We start from the raw sequence: 14752 nt of genomic DNA, 5'->3' as shown, positions 1-14752 counted from the left end.
AAACAACCCACCCACCCCAAAACTACTCGCACCGCGAGACCCTGACGGGAGTTCGATTTGATTGAGTTATGCCGCTCACGCCAAAGGCTTTTGACGAAACTTGCGCGTGACCCCACCACCCTCTCTGCCCGTTCGGTCCCAAAGTTATTATTCGCGGTCCCGTAGCTTCATCCGACGGATTTTGGATACGGTCCCTGGAAACGATAATTATCCCCGAATTTCACGCCGCGCTTTCTCCCTCCTCCTTCTCGACGCGTCGCACAAAGCCAGCGGCGTCCACATAAACGCAGCGAGGACAGAGCCATCCATTTCGCGGATTATCGACGAGAAAGGTGATGGGGTGCGGTACTTACCCTCGATAACGGGATGACGTGGCTTGTAGGTCATGTCTGGAACAAATAAAACGAGCGTGGATTATTAGTTTGTCCGGGTGTATGCATTTTTTGGTGTACAAACATTCAGTATGGAGTACCTTAGTTATAATATACTGTGTTGTGAAACTTACTCTTTGAGTATACATATATCGGGCGTACCGACTAGTTTACAAACTCAAGCGTAACTTGATCTCCCTTTTTGGGTTGAAAAAAAAAAAAAAGTTGCAACCACATGCATACGTGAAAGCGTACGAGTAAAAAAATAGTAATGATGATAATAACGAAGGGGAGAAGGAGTCGGACTCGAAAAATATGGGGCAGCGGAGTGGCGAGCGCGTTAACGACGTAATTAAAAGTCGTCGTCGTCGTCGTCTCGAGCCGCGGCGTTGCGACACGTTAATTTTCTCCATTATATTGCTGAGCTGTGTCTGCGCGTGGGGCTGGAGCGTGACCTTAATTTGGCTTTTCTCCTGCTGACTTTACGTCCTGTGACGTGGAGACGTAAAAATCAGCATATCCATACACATGGTTATACGAGCATGAACGTAAATTTTCTTTTGGTGCCCGACCATCGAGGGTTGCTTCTACACGAGGCCATTTGAATCGCCCGATTCTCAATCAAGATAGTCGTTCACACGTATATATTATCATATTTCAATTCAACAATTTTACGAAAAAAAAAAAAAAAAAAAAAAAAAAAAAAACGCTGGAACCATAATGGTAATAGAACGGTGATTCTCGGAGGGGTCCCTCACGTCAATATGTACGCGAGCGCTGACACGTGACACGAAATGTCTCATTCAGAATCGGCTTTTAAAAAAAACGCACGAACCGAGAGGGATTGGGAACGAGGGTGAACACAACCAAACGAACTTTTCAATGGTAATACCCACGTGTGCGTGTGGGCGGATTTACGCGAGTACATTCATACACGCGCGACGTGACGCGACCTATACACGTGAGAAAGACAACACGTGCGACATGTACATGGACCAACTTTTAATTATCCGTCCCTCGGAATCCATTAGCGAGAAGAAAGGAGGCACGGGCGCGTCGGAAAATAATTAGAAGTTTGCCAATGAACGAAATCGGATGGAATCCCAGAGAAAAAGAGAGAGAGAGAGATACTCGTATCGCACGAGTGCGTATAACACGCACAGTCTATACGTACAACAAGCGACGGGGTAAACACAATGATTTTGTTTTTCGGCTGACAAATATCTGAAGAGGCGAAAAACTTGATTCGTCCGTCTTTGTACTCGTTGGACGGGTGTCTAACCATACTCTGACACGCACTACTTATTCGCGTTTCTCATTATCAGAGAGCCAGTTGGGCGTTGAGGGGCAACTAATCATACAAATTGTACCACGCGAACAGCTTTGCCTTCGTAATTAAACGGGTGTGGAGTAGTGTACGGGGCTCTTGAGCTACTTATCGCATGTCTTGATGTACGGAAACAACGAGCAGCTGCAGAAATGCCGGATCGCATTGGACATTTTTATTCGTACGACGGGTCCACTTTGGCTTGATTTGCATTCTCGTGGGAAACGATACGTAGCAAATACTGCTAAAATCAACAGACCTGCCATAGGCGCATAAAACAAGTCACAGAAAGCTCCAAGTTTTTACAAGCTCGAACAAGTCGGAAGATATACCAGACACGATAAGCAGTCAGGAAAGGAGAAACGAGCCGAACAAAAAGTCCGAACAGAGAAAAAGGGGCAGGGGGTTGGGGGTAGAAATAAAAAAACCAAAAAGAGGTAGAAAGCTGACGCTCGTGAGTATGTATGCGTGCGAAAATGCAGTTGTGGAGGGGGGGGGAGTATAGGAAGAGCAGAGAGCGGCAGCCGCGTATTGTTCCTGGGCGAGCGATTGATTTTCTCTATATTTCAATGGAGCTGGTACGAGCTCGCGGTGGGTGAGAGAAACTTTGGACTATCCGGGTCTGTGAAAAATGAGGAAACTTTTCTACCCCGAGATTCGCGATCACGTTTCTCCTGTAACGGCTCTTCTTGCCCCCACCCCCTCCCCTACCCAGTCCAGATTTTATCCCAAGAGTTATACGCGCCTGTGCGCACACATGTGCCGAGCAGACGTCACTGAGTTATATGGAAATTTTTAGTCCTCGTCCTCTCTGACACGCCCCGGTTTTATGCACACTTGTGCTGATTGGTTTTGTCTGTTCTTCAGTTGGAGGAAAAAAATTTTACGCTCAACAATATGAGCTGCAAGTTTTTCACGACACTGACGTTTCTTGAACTGTATTCTGCCAAAGAACTCGTATTTTTTCTATCACAATACCTAAATACTTGTAATTTTAATTCTCTATCTCACGTTTGTTTGAAATTCAAGCAGCTTTACAAAAATTTTCATAAACAATTGTATACACACGCAGTAGCTCCATTAGCCCCAAGGCTGATTGATTGACAAGCGGAACCCCTCGTGATAATGCGTGAAAAGCAAATTTGCATATATACCATTAGGTACACTCACTCTCGCGCATCCATGCGTGCTCATACCAACAGTGGTGAACTGGTGAACCTGAGGCATCTACAGTGCCCCCGACCGAATCGTCTATTTCCCAAACTCATCAGTCTACGCAACGTGGGTCGAATGACGCGTTCTCGAAGGTGGAAAAACAAAAACTTGACCAGTCATCCTTGTTTATTTGATCAGCGACACAAGTATCAATCATTCAGTGCGATTCAATATTTATTTTTCCCATATCTTTTTTTTCCATCATACAACAGGTGCTGATACATCTGGTACACAGGTCAGAGGTGGAGGCGCACAGCCACTACAAAATTCCATTAAGTCGCACGTAATTCGACTTGTCGAGCCGAAGAAGCCGTGAAAGAGGAGAGATTCTCGCGACAGCCGAGCTACCGTACTTCTAATTGCAACGGAGGCGACGGATGGTCCGACGTGTGGCCGATCTTTACTTTTGCCACCTGTGGAGTCGCTCGGATTATCACCTCTTTTCCTGCACCTATAGGAGTGTGAGTAAAAAAAAATGCTTGATTGATTTTATTATACCTAGATGAGTCATGTATTTTCCACTCGTTGATGAAAAATTTTACATCCCACTTGAGATGTTGCACTTTAATAAACACATGAATAACTTGATTTAATATATATTCATTAACGCAATAACATTTTTTGCGTTACATAGTTGATAGAAAGTGAACACAGCAAACATAAACTCAGTAGTGAGGATCAGTATCCCGTCAGCCGTCATCAAAAGTTTACATTGGCAGTAGTACGTATCTTGAGTAGTATTGATCAGTATTTGGTCAGCCACACCAAATTATCTTACACGTTACAAGAGTCTATGTAAACTCCATCATACCGATAAATATGCCATCCAGTAGTACAAATCAGTATTCGGTCAGACGAGCCTGAAATTCATGTATTCGACGTTAAAAACGCCACAATAACCCGTTAAACGTACCTGAATCCGATTCATACACTAGAATGATAAAACCTACCGTAAAAAATCACATGGCACCCATTTAGATATAATAAGCACGTTGTACGAGGTAACTATCATATCGGAGGGCAAACAATCTCGAAAAAGGCTCATCCTTGCATGAACGTCTAATCAAGCAAAACTAAAGGCAAATATGTAATTGTAACGATCTTTATACTTGAAGCACGCGAGCCCTCGCACGGCTCCTCACTCACATCTCCACAGCGAACCACCCGGGAGGGTATAATTTATTTGCAACCCGTGCCTGAGAGAGAGAGAGAGAGCGAGACGTACGATGATATTCCAATCGCTCGCATAAACACGCCCGTCGTACATTTCTCCCCTTCCGGTTGGCTGATACGAAGATAAGTTTGCATGCACAAGTGAGGATACGCTGAATGTATAAAACAACGCGCAGTTTTAATGAGTAGGTATATATGCGATGAATATCAGAGGGACAGTATAAAATTAATCGATCCTCGATGTAAAACGAGGCGAGTGAGAGGAAGCAGCACATAGCCAAGCTCCAATATGAACCGTGTGAGGTGTGTCCTTATAATCCAGTCAGCCGCGCCCCTCGCCGCGTGCATTTGTCTGACGTGAACGAACGTCTTGGCTCTCCTTCGCGTTACTCCTGACTGAAGCTCGCCTTCCACCCCGGACTACATATTTCCGAGAATGAGGATGAAATGGAGAAACTCGTGCTCCCACGGAGGCAGACGCGAACACGTGCCTCACATACTGGAAGCTCGGCTTCCCGCTCCACCGGGAGAATATGCGCGCGTAAGCTTCTTCTTCTTCTTCATCTGTTTCTTGTGCATCTGTTGCGGTGTGTACGTGTGGCGTGTAGGTGCGTCTGGAGGGATCTTTCATTTTACGCGCGACGCACGTGCCTGGATCTTCCTCGCCCCTCCCCTTTTGAATTCCGGGGTACTGGTGCCTTTTCGCGAGTGCGCGAAGCTGCGTTTTTCAACCCTCGAGTTCGTGGACTGGATTTTACGAATAGTTGACAAATTAATGGGAATCGCGTGATGGATTGTCCAAGCTCTCACGAGATGCAAGTTTTTTTCATCCTACGCGTATACTTTCTAACGATGATGGATGCACCGTCGTTTTTGTTTCCACCGAAAAATGCAACCCTCGGCATCTCCCGAGACACCTGAAACGAGCCGCGAAGGAAAGCCTCTCTTTTCCACGAGCGGAAACTCGAACCGATAACTCGGTCGGGAACAATCGCTAACAAGGACTCCCCCCCCCCCTCCCTCGCAGCTCGGAGGATCCAGAGCCGGAGAAATTGTACACGCTATATCTTTCCGAGAGGTAAGGAACAAAAAGCCGGGGGAGGGGTACTGTTGTGGCACAAAGCGTTGTTACAGTCGTTAGCGGTGCCTCGCGATTTCACCTTTCTCCCGTTTCAGTGGGCCATTAAGGCTCTCGGATTGCTCGATCCTTATCATATTATTGTTCATTTACCAATCTTAGGTCTAAATTTGATCTGATCATTATTTCCTGATTTTACTCGTACATATAAACTATCCTGTTGGTGCAAAACAAGTATAAAGAGTTAGGCGAAACAAAAAAAGGGGGAGAGATAGCCCGGCACTTCCCTTCCAAGCGGCTGCGTAAACCATCGCGCCACGTACGCAGCCTAGGTGAAATTGAATCTCCAGGTAATGACTGAATTGCGAGCAGAGCGCGCCGCCGGCTCCGAGGTATATATGTACATATACCCGTGTGTACACGTAACGGGGGGGTCTCGAGGCGCAGGAGGGAAAGCTAAGCCTGTCGCGGCGGGGCGAAGGTGCTCTGCAATTTGTCGGCTGCCGTAAACGTTCCTTAACTACTTGAAATTGCAAGGCAGCGGAGCTGATGCTGTGTCGACGACGACGATGGTTTTAGGAGTATTATCTTGCATTAAGATGGGAAGGGGAAAATGAGAGCAGGCAACTCGAAGGGAGGAAAACATTGCACACTTACTGACTGGGACTGATACCAGATCGGAGGTGAGGATTTTCTCTATGAAATCGCTTTAATCACACGGAAAAAAAAAAAAGCGAGAAGATAAACGAGCGAGGGTGGGGTTGATATTCGTGCGTAGGTGAATTACAAGCCGAGTTTACCTGGCTGAGAGCAGCTATTAGCCAAGGATGGGGTAAACCAAGGGAGCACGATAAAAAGCCTCGTAATTGACTCTCACTCAAAGGGGAGTGACCGTCGCTGGGCAGCGTCAAAATTCACTTTTAACCAGCCGTGCTTTCCAGCCCTCTGTGATCTCTGGTCCCTTTACGGGGACTTTTTGCTGAGCAAAGTAAGTTTGTTCCAAGAGCTAAATAACCCAGTTGACCGGACGATAGAGGTTCGTCGCAATTTATTTTCCAAGTTATTCTTTAGAAGGCTTTCCATCACTTGGCGGTGTATTTATTATTCAATGAAAATAAGAGGCTTGGAGATGCATATACTGTACCTCAACGATGAGCTTACGAATTCATGGAAAGGGTAATGAATGAAAATGAATAAAGACTCGGACAATAGGGTGCGGCTCGCCAATTATCAAACAACAATGCACCCTTTCATCGCGTCAGACTTTGGAAGTATATAGAGTTTCTTCTTCACCGTCGCAAATTCAATGGGATTAAAAAGTGTTTATGGATTTCCCTTCAAAACATGATACCGCATAAATCCAAAAAAATGCTATGCAACACCATTATCACTCAAATGGACGTCCTCCGTCAACCATGAGCGTGGAGACGCCAGAGCTGGAAAAACGACCCGATACCCAGATACATTCGATTACCACCTTCCACCCGTCCAATTCACCAGAGGCCTCCTGAAAATTTCAAGTCGCGTTTCCAGCGTCAAATCGACTTTGCAATTCATTCCCCCCACCCCCCAGGGGTCCATGTAGCGATCGGCACGACCATCATTAGGACGGGCATGGAAATCGTCACGTCAGTTTGCCAATTATTACAATTTCGTCCGACGCGTTTCCCAACGAATGGAAAAAAACGCTGACGGTTCAAATCCCCCCCCCCCCCAAAAAAAAAGAGGGTCCACGCACGAGGACGACACGGTGGATCGCGGCCCTCGGAAAGAGTCCTCCGCCAGCGTGCTACCAAATCGAATTCCCGAAAATCCCCCGGAAAATCTGGAACAACGGCTCAGTCCGTCCGGCGAACCAACTCCTCCTGTCCATGAGGGAAAAAAAGCACCAACATCGGAAAGGACAATGCCGAGACTGATTGCGGTTCGTTCAGGTGAAAACTCCTCCCCCTCCTCGGGCAAATAAACCGAGTTGTCTGCCTTTTTCTCCATCACTCTCCTTTTTTTTTTTGGATGCAACGGAGGCTTCGGGGGGGGGGGGCAGAGAAGGGCCACGTTGGCCCGTTTGATTTCCACACGGAGCGGCTAAGCCGAGGGAAAATACGGGGACGCCGCGGCAATAATCGGATCCAATGGAGCGTCGCTCTTTCGACTTTTCCGGCAAAGCCCGAGAACACTGGTGGATTATTTTCCATCTACGCGCTGTTCGGGGCCACCCGGACTGTTTGGGACGATTAGAGCCAAAGGGAATTAACAGCGGCTGGTACCTATAACAAGCCGTGTCCCAGCAAAGTTGCACTCGGTAAGAGGATTCGGCCTCCGTTACAGCCTCGAGGACTTCTCGCGTTTTTGTTCCAAAACCGGATTGAGCCTTGGTGAAAAATGTCGAGCGCAAAGGTATTAGTCGAGAAAATTTGCACCGGGTCGGAAAAATAGTTTCGGCAATTAACTTTGCGTGCAACAGTAATACAAGCATCCACCGAAGGACGAGTCAGGATATACTCAGTGGACGCCGATTCCTTGGTAAAATTTTCTCTCTCTCTCCCCTGCTCGTTTTATCAGCCACACACGTATACGTACACCCTGCCGATATCCTTTCTCCTCTCGGTCTTTACGAGCAGTCGACGCATTGTAATTCCAGCCGAACAATATCACCAGCGGGAAGTTTCCTACGTGCCGGGCATGTCAAATTCAACACATAAAACTGGCGCGCGGGTCTCGCACCCCCACGGGCGAGGGGCCGTGTCGTCGGTTAACGTATCGCCGGCACGTGTCGGCATTGTCTGGCCGCTCGTATATCCCATACTGACTGTGGGATGGAAACTGTATCGTGTGTGTGTGTATATACACGTATAACCAAGGATGGGGATGCCCGAGAAAGACTGACTCGCGGGACAGTTGTAAATAATCATCGTCGATCTCCAAGTGCTATTAAGGGACCGTTGCCTCATGTCCGTGGTACGTGTAGGGCTTGACGGAAGAGTTGTTACACACGCCCAGTAAATGGATTTGAGATGTCCTTTTGGGAAACTTTGGATTTAACGGTGCTACTCTGTTGGGCTACACTCGAGTTCACGTTTTCGTCTTTTATTGGTCATAATTTTCAGTGGCCATTGACAGGTCCAACTTTGCACCTCGTTATCGTTCAGTGGGATGACTATACATATTTGGAATTTCAATAGTCACGTGCAACAATTACATTATTTGGATTATTTCGTTTTTTATACACGTAATCATTTGTAAATTTTACTACAACTACTATTTGCAAAAAAAAAAAAAAAAAAAACACAAACACAAACACAAACAGTACGACATCCACATGCAAAAGATAAGAAAAACCAAAAGTATCTCTTATACGCATGAGTCCAAGTCAGAGATTCGACTTACAGTTGAAGTACAGCAGTATCCCAGCGACAAAGACAAAGACAATGACCAGGAGAACGAGAAGTAGGAGCAGTATGGTCGGCTTGCACCACGGATTCCCACCATCCGTCCGTGCGGCCTCTTTGGCCCTCTTCTGCTTGACGACGCTCGACTCGCCGCTCGCGTTAACCACGACCCCCTTGTACGTGTACCGGGGAGCCGCACTTTTGGCCTTATCCGGCGCGAAGCCGTGGTCGTCCTCGGGCTCCTGGGCGTACACCCCGTACGCCTCGAAGTTGTTCTTCCTGTAGCCGTTCATCTTCTCCGGCGCCGTGCCCTCCTCCCCGGCGCCCTTCCGCCCGTAACCACCCGAGCCCTCGGCCAAGGTCTTGAGGTTCCCGTTGCCACCCTCCGCCGTCCCGTATCTCCCCGTTCGCTCGTAACTCCTCGACGTGGTCAGCTCGTACTGCTTGGCCGGCCGGCCCATCGTCTCGTAGCCCCGTGGATGGTGATTGCCGGCCACCACCGACTCGTCGCGCTCGTAATCCACGGGTACGGCCGTGGCCGGTCCCCCGGAGGACTCCGTGTAACGGGGCAGGGTGCCGTAAGCCTTGCCGACCGAGTGGTACTTGTCGTAGGCCGCCAGCTCGTAGTCCGGCTCGCGGCTGTTGGTCTTGACGCCAGACTCGTAGCCGGTGCTGGCCGGCGTCACCACCTCGTACGTGACTTTACTGCAGGGCTTTTTCGGCTCGAGTTTAAGGGTCTCCTCGGCGTAGCGGGCGTACTCGTAGTCGGTGAGGTCGCGGGAGTAGCGCCTCGTGCTATCCTGGCTCGGGTCGACCGCGTACGAGATCATCCGGGTGGATGGCTTGGCCGGTTGCTCCTGGTACGGAGCGTCGAGGTCCGACTCTTGGTAGGTCCTCTCGGGTCTGCCGTACCTCGAAGTCCCCACCTCCTCCGGGTAGATGCGCTGGTGGTGATGGTTGTTGCCCTCGGCCGGCTCGTAGGCCTGGGCGGCCACCGGGTGGTAAGCCCGTTCGAGGTAACCGCCGCTCTCGACGAGCCCGTAATTGTTGAGCATGGCGGACTCCTGGTGGCGGTGGTAGATGGACTTGAGGGGGCTCGGGCCATTGAGAGCCGCGGGGTCGTAGTCGGCGAGGTAGCGCGAGGCCCTGCGCTCGCCGCTGCCATAGTCCATCGAGCCCTCGACCACGTTGGGCAGCTTGCTGTTCAAAAGCTCCCCCGGCCCGTACTGCTGCTGATTATGCCGATCTAGGTGGTTACGTGGACCGGTGGTGGTGGCGTTGGCATGCTCGACCACGAGACTGGGCAGACGTGCTGAGCCACCGAGCGAGCTATCTGGGGTGTTCTCCGTCAGGTCCAGTCTCAGGCCCGTGCTGCTCGTTCGGCGCATTTTCCACCATTGGCATGATCGCCGTCTGGCTTATCTCCACCCTTTTCCTCACCCTTGATCCGCGTTTTCTTTTCATACATACAACTGGTATAGGTGTGATGTTGCACCTGTCTCGGTTTTATCAACTTTGCTAGCGGTTAGTAGGTTAGTAGTTGAGTCGCGTTGTTAGTATAGGCGGTGAGTAGAGGAGAGATCGGTGATCCTGAAATCGGAGAGACAGAAGAAATGTTAGTACATTATTGGTTAATCGCGTGGGTGGTTTATCGTTGGAAGGGATACGTATGGGTGGGGCTATCGCGTATACATACACAGGGAGAAAAGTTGCTCGTTGAATTAATTCAGCCATCAATTGTCAGGGGCACACAGTTTGGTGGTGTGTGTACGGATTAAGGGGGGAGAGAAATTACTATTTTTCAGTCGGACGTAATTTACGAGCTGCGTGCCGATGTGAAATAAAAAATCGACGGGGAAAGAGAGAGAGAGAGAGTGGGGCCATTACGGCTCGTGTAATGTGTATACGCGTAATGACCGGGGCATTACGGTCTCCCCGTGTGTTTGCTTTTACTTCGAGCGCGAGTCGAACTCCTTAAAGTCGAATCAAGCTTGTGAGTAGGTATATTTTACCCGCACGGCATGCCAAGTGCGACAAAGTGACACCGTTTCTTTTTCGTTTTTCTAACGCTATATAGAGAAAAACGCACCATCGATTGATCTTACTTTTTTTTCGAAATTCACAATTTTTTTTAAAAGTTTTTTCTTTCCAACTATTTGCACGAGCTGGCCACGACAATGGCAAGGTATCCCTTTCGCAAACGGGCACATCCCGGAAAACTCATTTCGCGCGACGGAGGGATCCATTTTTCAGGCCGTCGGGGTGCACTGCATACAAAGTGCATCCACGCCTCGGGGACCAAAGTGTCCGGCGTCCGGGAGAAAATGACAATAAGAAAAGTCAGGGACACGTGCGCCCGGGGGCGTGGGACGAAGACTTCAAAGGAGATCGGCCCGCTTCGCATGCAAATACTATTAGTTACGGGGAGTAACGTCATTTGCCTATACGTTGCAGGCGAGACACTAAACTCATCCCGTGCAAACTGCGCGCGTGTACGAACCGACCGTGGACGCCAATGGTGATGTAAATAAGGGTATTGTGCCCCTCTCTCCGTTGAGTGAACGTATATTGTTGTTTTGATGAGCGAAATGTTTCTTTGCATGAGGGGGGGGGGAGCAAAAAGTAGGAATCCCGCAATCAGTGAGGTTGATGAAACTCAACGTCAACCGCGACGACGCGTCCGAGACGTTGCTCGGTTTGCGCGCATACCCAAACTGTACAGCAAACAACTCTAATCGCCGTAGTTCAGTCAGGTATGTATACCTCGGAAATTCTAAGCTGTCGGCGCTCCGGAGATCCAGAGGTTGTCTGGCGCAATACTGCCGGAAAACCTAAACTTCATCGATGACCATCATCTTGTCGGGGGAACCAAGGGATATTACCGAAATTTCTGCCGCATAGCGCTACTTCGGTCGCGTATATAATATACACGCGGTCCCTTTCTTTTCCCCGCTCATACCTCCGGGAGGATAATTGGAGCTTGGTATGCCAGACCCGCGGCCGAGTTCTTGCGGGGAAAGATACGGAACTCGGCTCCAATGTATAAATCCCCCGCGTGTACCGGCAGGGGGTGGAGAGGGATCGATATGCCGGAGGGAGGGAAGGGGAAAAATATGAAGCTCCCTGACCATCCTCCGGCCCGTGCGAAAACGTGCCCTTCGCGAGGACGTAATTCAATAATAGATACTGCAAAGTTGCCGTGTGGCTGGGGTGTGTGTGGGCGGGCGTACCTGCTCGGCCAAATAGTTTCAAGCCGTGACGAGTCGAATAAATCGACTGTATAGGATTCTGTGGGTACGCGCATGAGTGGGGGAACGAGAGGCTTTGCAATTCAGAGTCGAGTTGATTGACTCTGATATCAAGGAATTCGAGGGTGGGAAAGAAAAAAAAATTGTGCTGGACATGTATTTGTTTTGCATGGTGATACGTAAAGAAAGGTTTTGCGGGTATCTGTTCATTGATTACTGCAAGTTGTTTTTATACGGCGATTCGTGAAGTGTAATTTAAGTTTTTTTATTTTCTCACCACGCAATCTACACCTATCGACATTTCCAATAAAAACTTGCGGGCTGGTGTTGTGAAATATTCATAGTTGCTGCTCAACAAATCACGAAAACGCTTGCTAATCCTCGAGAAAATTTAAATTTTACATTGGATGCCAAACGCTTGAATATTCATGTAACCGTGCCGAGTGTAATGAAATTTATTTTGCTTAAGGCTAAACTAGACGGCATTGGATTATTGTGCGCAAGAAGGGAAATGATACTGGAATGGATAATACAATATTTTTTCAACAATCGTCGTAGCCAGTACTAGAGATCCGCGTGAAACTAAGAGTATCATCAAGATGGGACACGCGTATTTTCTTGTAGATCATAGGCATGTGCGTAATACGAGAAAAATATTTCTGTGGGATGTCTCCCACGATAGTGAGAACATGGTTCACCATTGAGATCGAGAAAAACGTAAATTTATGATGTTGACGAGAGGGACATAAAGGATATAATGGGTCTGCGCGTACAACTGTAGGCTCGACACACAGTTAACAATAACAATGATGGTGCCGTTATCGCCATTCGAGTCTTTTCTCTTTCCACGTTGCATACGCACACCTTCACAACCATCCCCTTTCAACCTCCCCTCACCCATACACACCTCTATCCAGCCATATATCGCTCGTCCTAACTCTCTTTCTCCCACTCCTTCCAGCGCCCTCCCTCTATTTTCTATTTTCCACCTCTAATTTATCTCGACGCGCGGCCCTTTTTTCCCCTCCGCTTCGGACCCTGTCAGCGGACTCCGCGGCGCGCAAAAACTTCTAAATTATTTATACCCTCTATTTTTTTTTTTTTTTTTTTTTTTTTTCAGAGCCCCATGTGCCTGTTCTGCTACCCTTTCTCTCCCACCCCCTCCCGCCGTGGGCGCGAAACGCAAACGCGTACGTATTCCTGCAAGCCGCGCCCTTCAATGCCTACTGCCTCCGTTCCCACTGCAGGCACTTTGTTAAATTGATCATGCCCCAACGATCAGATAATGCAAGCGATGATCAATCGTCCATCGCGACCCCCTTTTTTTCCCCGCCCAGCTCCAACTGCACGTTTTTATCAAATTTATGGTTTTAGCCTAACTCCCGGGTAATCGGGTGGATGGTGACTACTTTCGAATCCTCGAGTCGGGGGACAAAGTTAAATTGGTCAGCTTTCCGCGGCCCATCATCCCCCTCGCTAATCCTCGACATTGGTCAACCGCGAGGGACCAAATCGCAGGTATATCCAGCGAAATTCGTTGAGCCGTAGTCGTGCGGGGGCTTTTTGAAAGTTCGCGTTTTGGAAATTAGTTGGCTTTGAATGACTCGAATCCGACGGACAAAGAGGAAGGATTATCCGAGTATACGAACGAAATGCTCATCAAACTTGCTGGGCTTACTTGAACGACGAACAATCGCGCGATCGTAACATCAATCTTCGTTTCATTTTTTTTTGCCAAACCATGTATATTATATCTATTCAGTGAGCGCCCACACCTGTACATAAGGTATAAGTGCGTATAGTCCCCGGAAGGAAGTGAGACACGCGCGCGCTTACATTCACCCCGTGAGTTTTCCATGCCAAAGCAGCAGGATCGGTGTATCTAGCGCCAAGCTAGATGGTGATGTTTTTCGGAAGTTGCACCCTAGACGCTCTTGGGCAGGTGATCAAACGTTTGCGATTTTAGGCGTCGTATGACACGTTGAACTCTGATAAAGTATAGAGGTTGGGTGTGCATGAGAAGTTTCACCGGTTGAGCGGGTTGTTGATTGCACTCGACTTCAGGTTGAAGTGGAGTCGCGTGGAACGATGTTTCGATTTGCTCGCGGGCGCGCGACTGATAGGCTTCATGGAGAGGGTGACGATTTGCAAGTGTGCGTGTTTTGTCGTTTCGATGTACAGCTCGTTCAAAACCCACAAACGAATAATATACAATTTAGAAATGATACGTATTTTTAAAATGGGAAAAAAAGTATATGTTGCAAAACATGAAAAAACCATCATACATACCAAGGGAGAGCATCATCATGATCAAAGTGTGGACTCGCATCAAACTCTCATACAGGGGTGGAACACGAGGGAAAACGCTTCCTTTATTCAGGTATTTATTTAACACTGAGTGCATGTACCCGGTGCTATATACAAACACACGTATGTGTGTCAACCCGAAGAAAGTCTCGCCCAACTCCTTCCCACCCCCTTGGCCCACCGGATACTACTCACGGCCGTAAAGTAGCCTCGGGGGTGTGCTCTGATGTGGCGTATAGTACACACACACATACACACACGTGGTAGGTATAGGTCAGCACACAGCAGAAGCAGCAGCGACCACCGCCGGACTTTGGCTGGACGCAGGAGTGCCAGTGGTGGCTCGTGCTATACTCCCTCTCGGGCCTCTACGTGTATGCACCCCCCACTTTATTCTTTCCCTTCCTTCTTGCCTCCTCGCCTGCACGTGTGTGTGGGTGCAAGAGTACTTTACGCTCGCAGGGGCTGCCTATGTGTCTTCCTAGACGGTGGTAACGGCTGGTTGCCGAGCGAGAGAGAGAGAGAGAGAGAAGAGGGGAGGAGGGAAGGGGGTGAGGCCGGTGGGGCACACTGGACATTTCGCTCGGGCAAGTCGAGTGGAAGGCGTCGCTTCAAATGGAAAAGCGATAACGGAAATGGCTCCG

General features: G+C 48.7%; 1 protein-coding gene across 3 annotated transcripts in view; it reads right to left on the bottom strand.

Moving 5' to 3' along the window:
- LOC106641087 (agrin) overlaps positions 1-9983 on the bottom strand; it is a 199034-nt gene extending 189051 nt beyond the window's left edge. The window contains exons 1-3 of one of the 3 annotated variants that reach the window (XM_089591901.1): positions 9409-9983; positions 8552-9348; positions 354-389 (exon numbers count right to left, since the gene is read on the bottom strand). In XM_089591901.1, the coding sequence (XP_089448027.1) occupies positions 354-389; positions 8552-9348; positions 9409-9941 (1366 nt within the window). In that variant the 5' untranslated portion in view covers positions 9942-9983. Of the gene's footprint in view, positions 1-353; positions 390-8551; positions 9349-9408 lie in introns of those variants that run through there. The other 2 variants (XM_089591902.1, XM_089591903.1) reach the window with 2 other exon arrangements.
- Between the last annotated feature and the right edge of the window lie 4769 nt (positions 9984-14752).

The sequence above is a fragment of the Copidosoma floridanum genome, unplaced genomic scaffold (genome assembly GCF_036245765.1).
Source record: "Copidosoma floridanum isolate Cflo_tuat_1 unplaced genomic scaffold, Cflo_Japanese_pri ptg000014l, whole genome shotgun sequence".
NCBI classification, from domain to species: domain Eukaryota; kingdom Metazoa; phylum Arthropoda; class Insecta; order Hymenoptera; family Encyrtidae; genus Copidosoma; species Copidosoma floridanum.
Note: the sequence above shows the minus strand (reverse complement) of the source record. Positions and strands in the feature narration are given on the sequence as shown.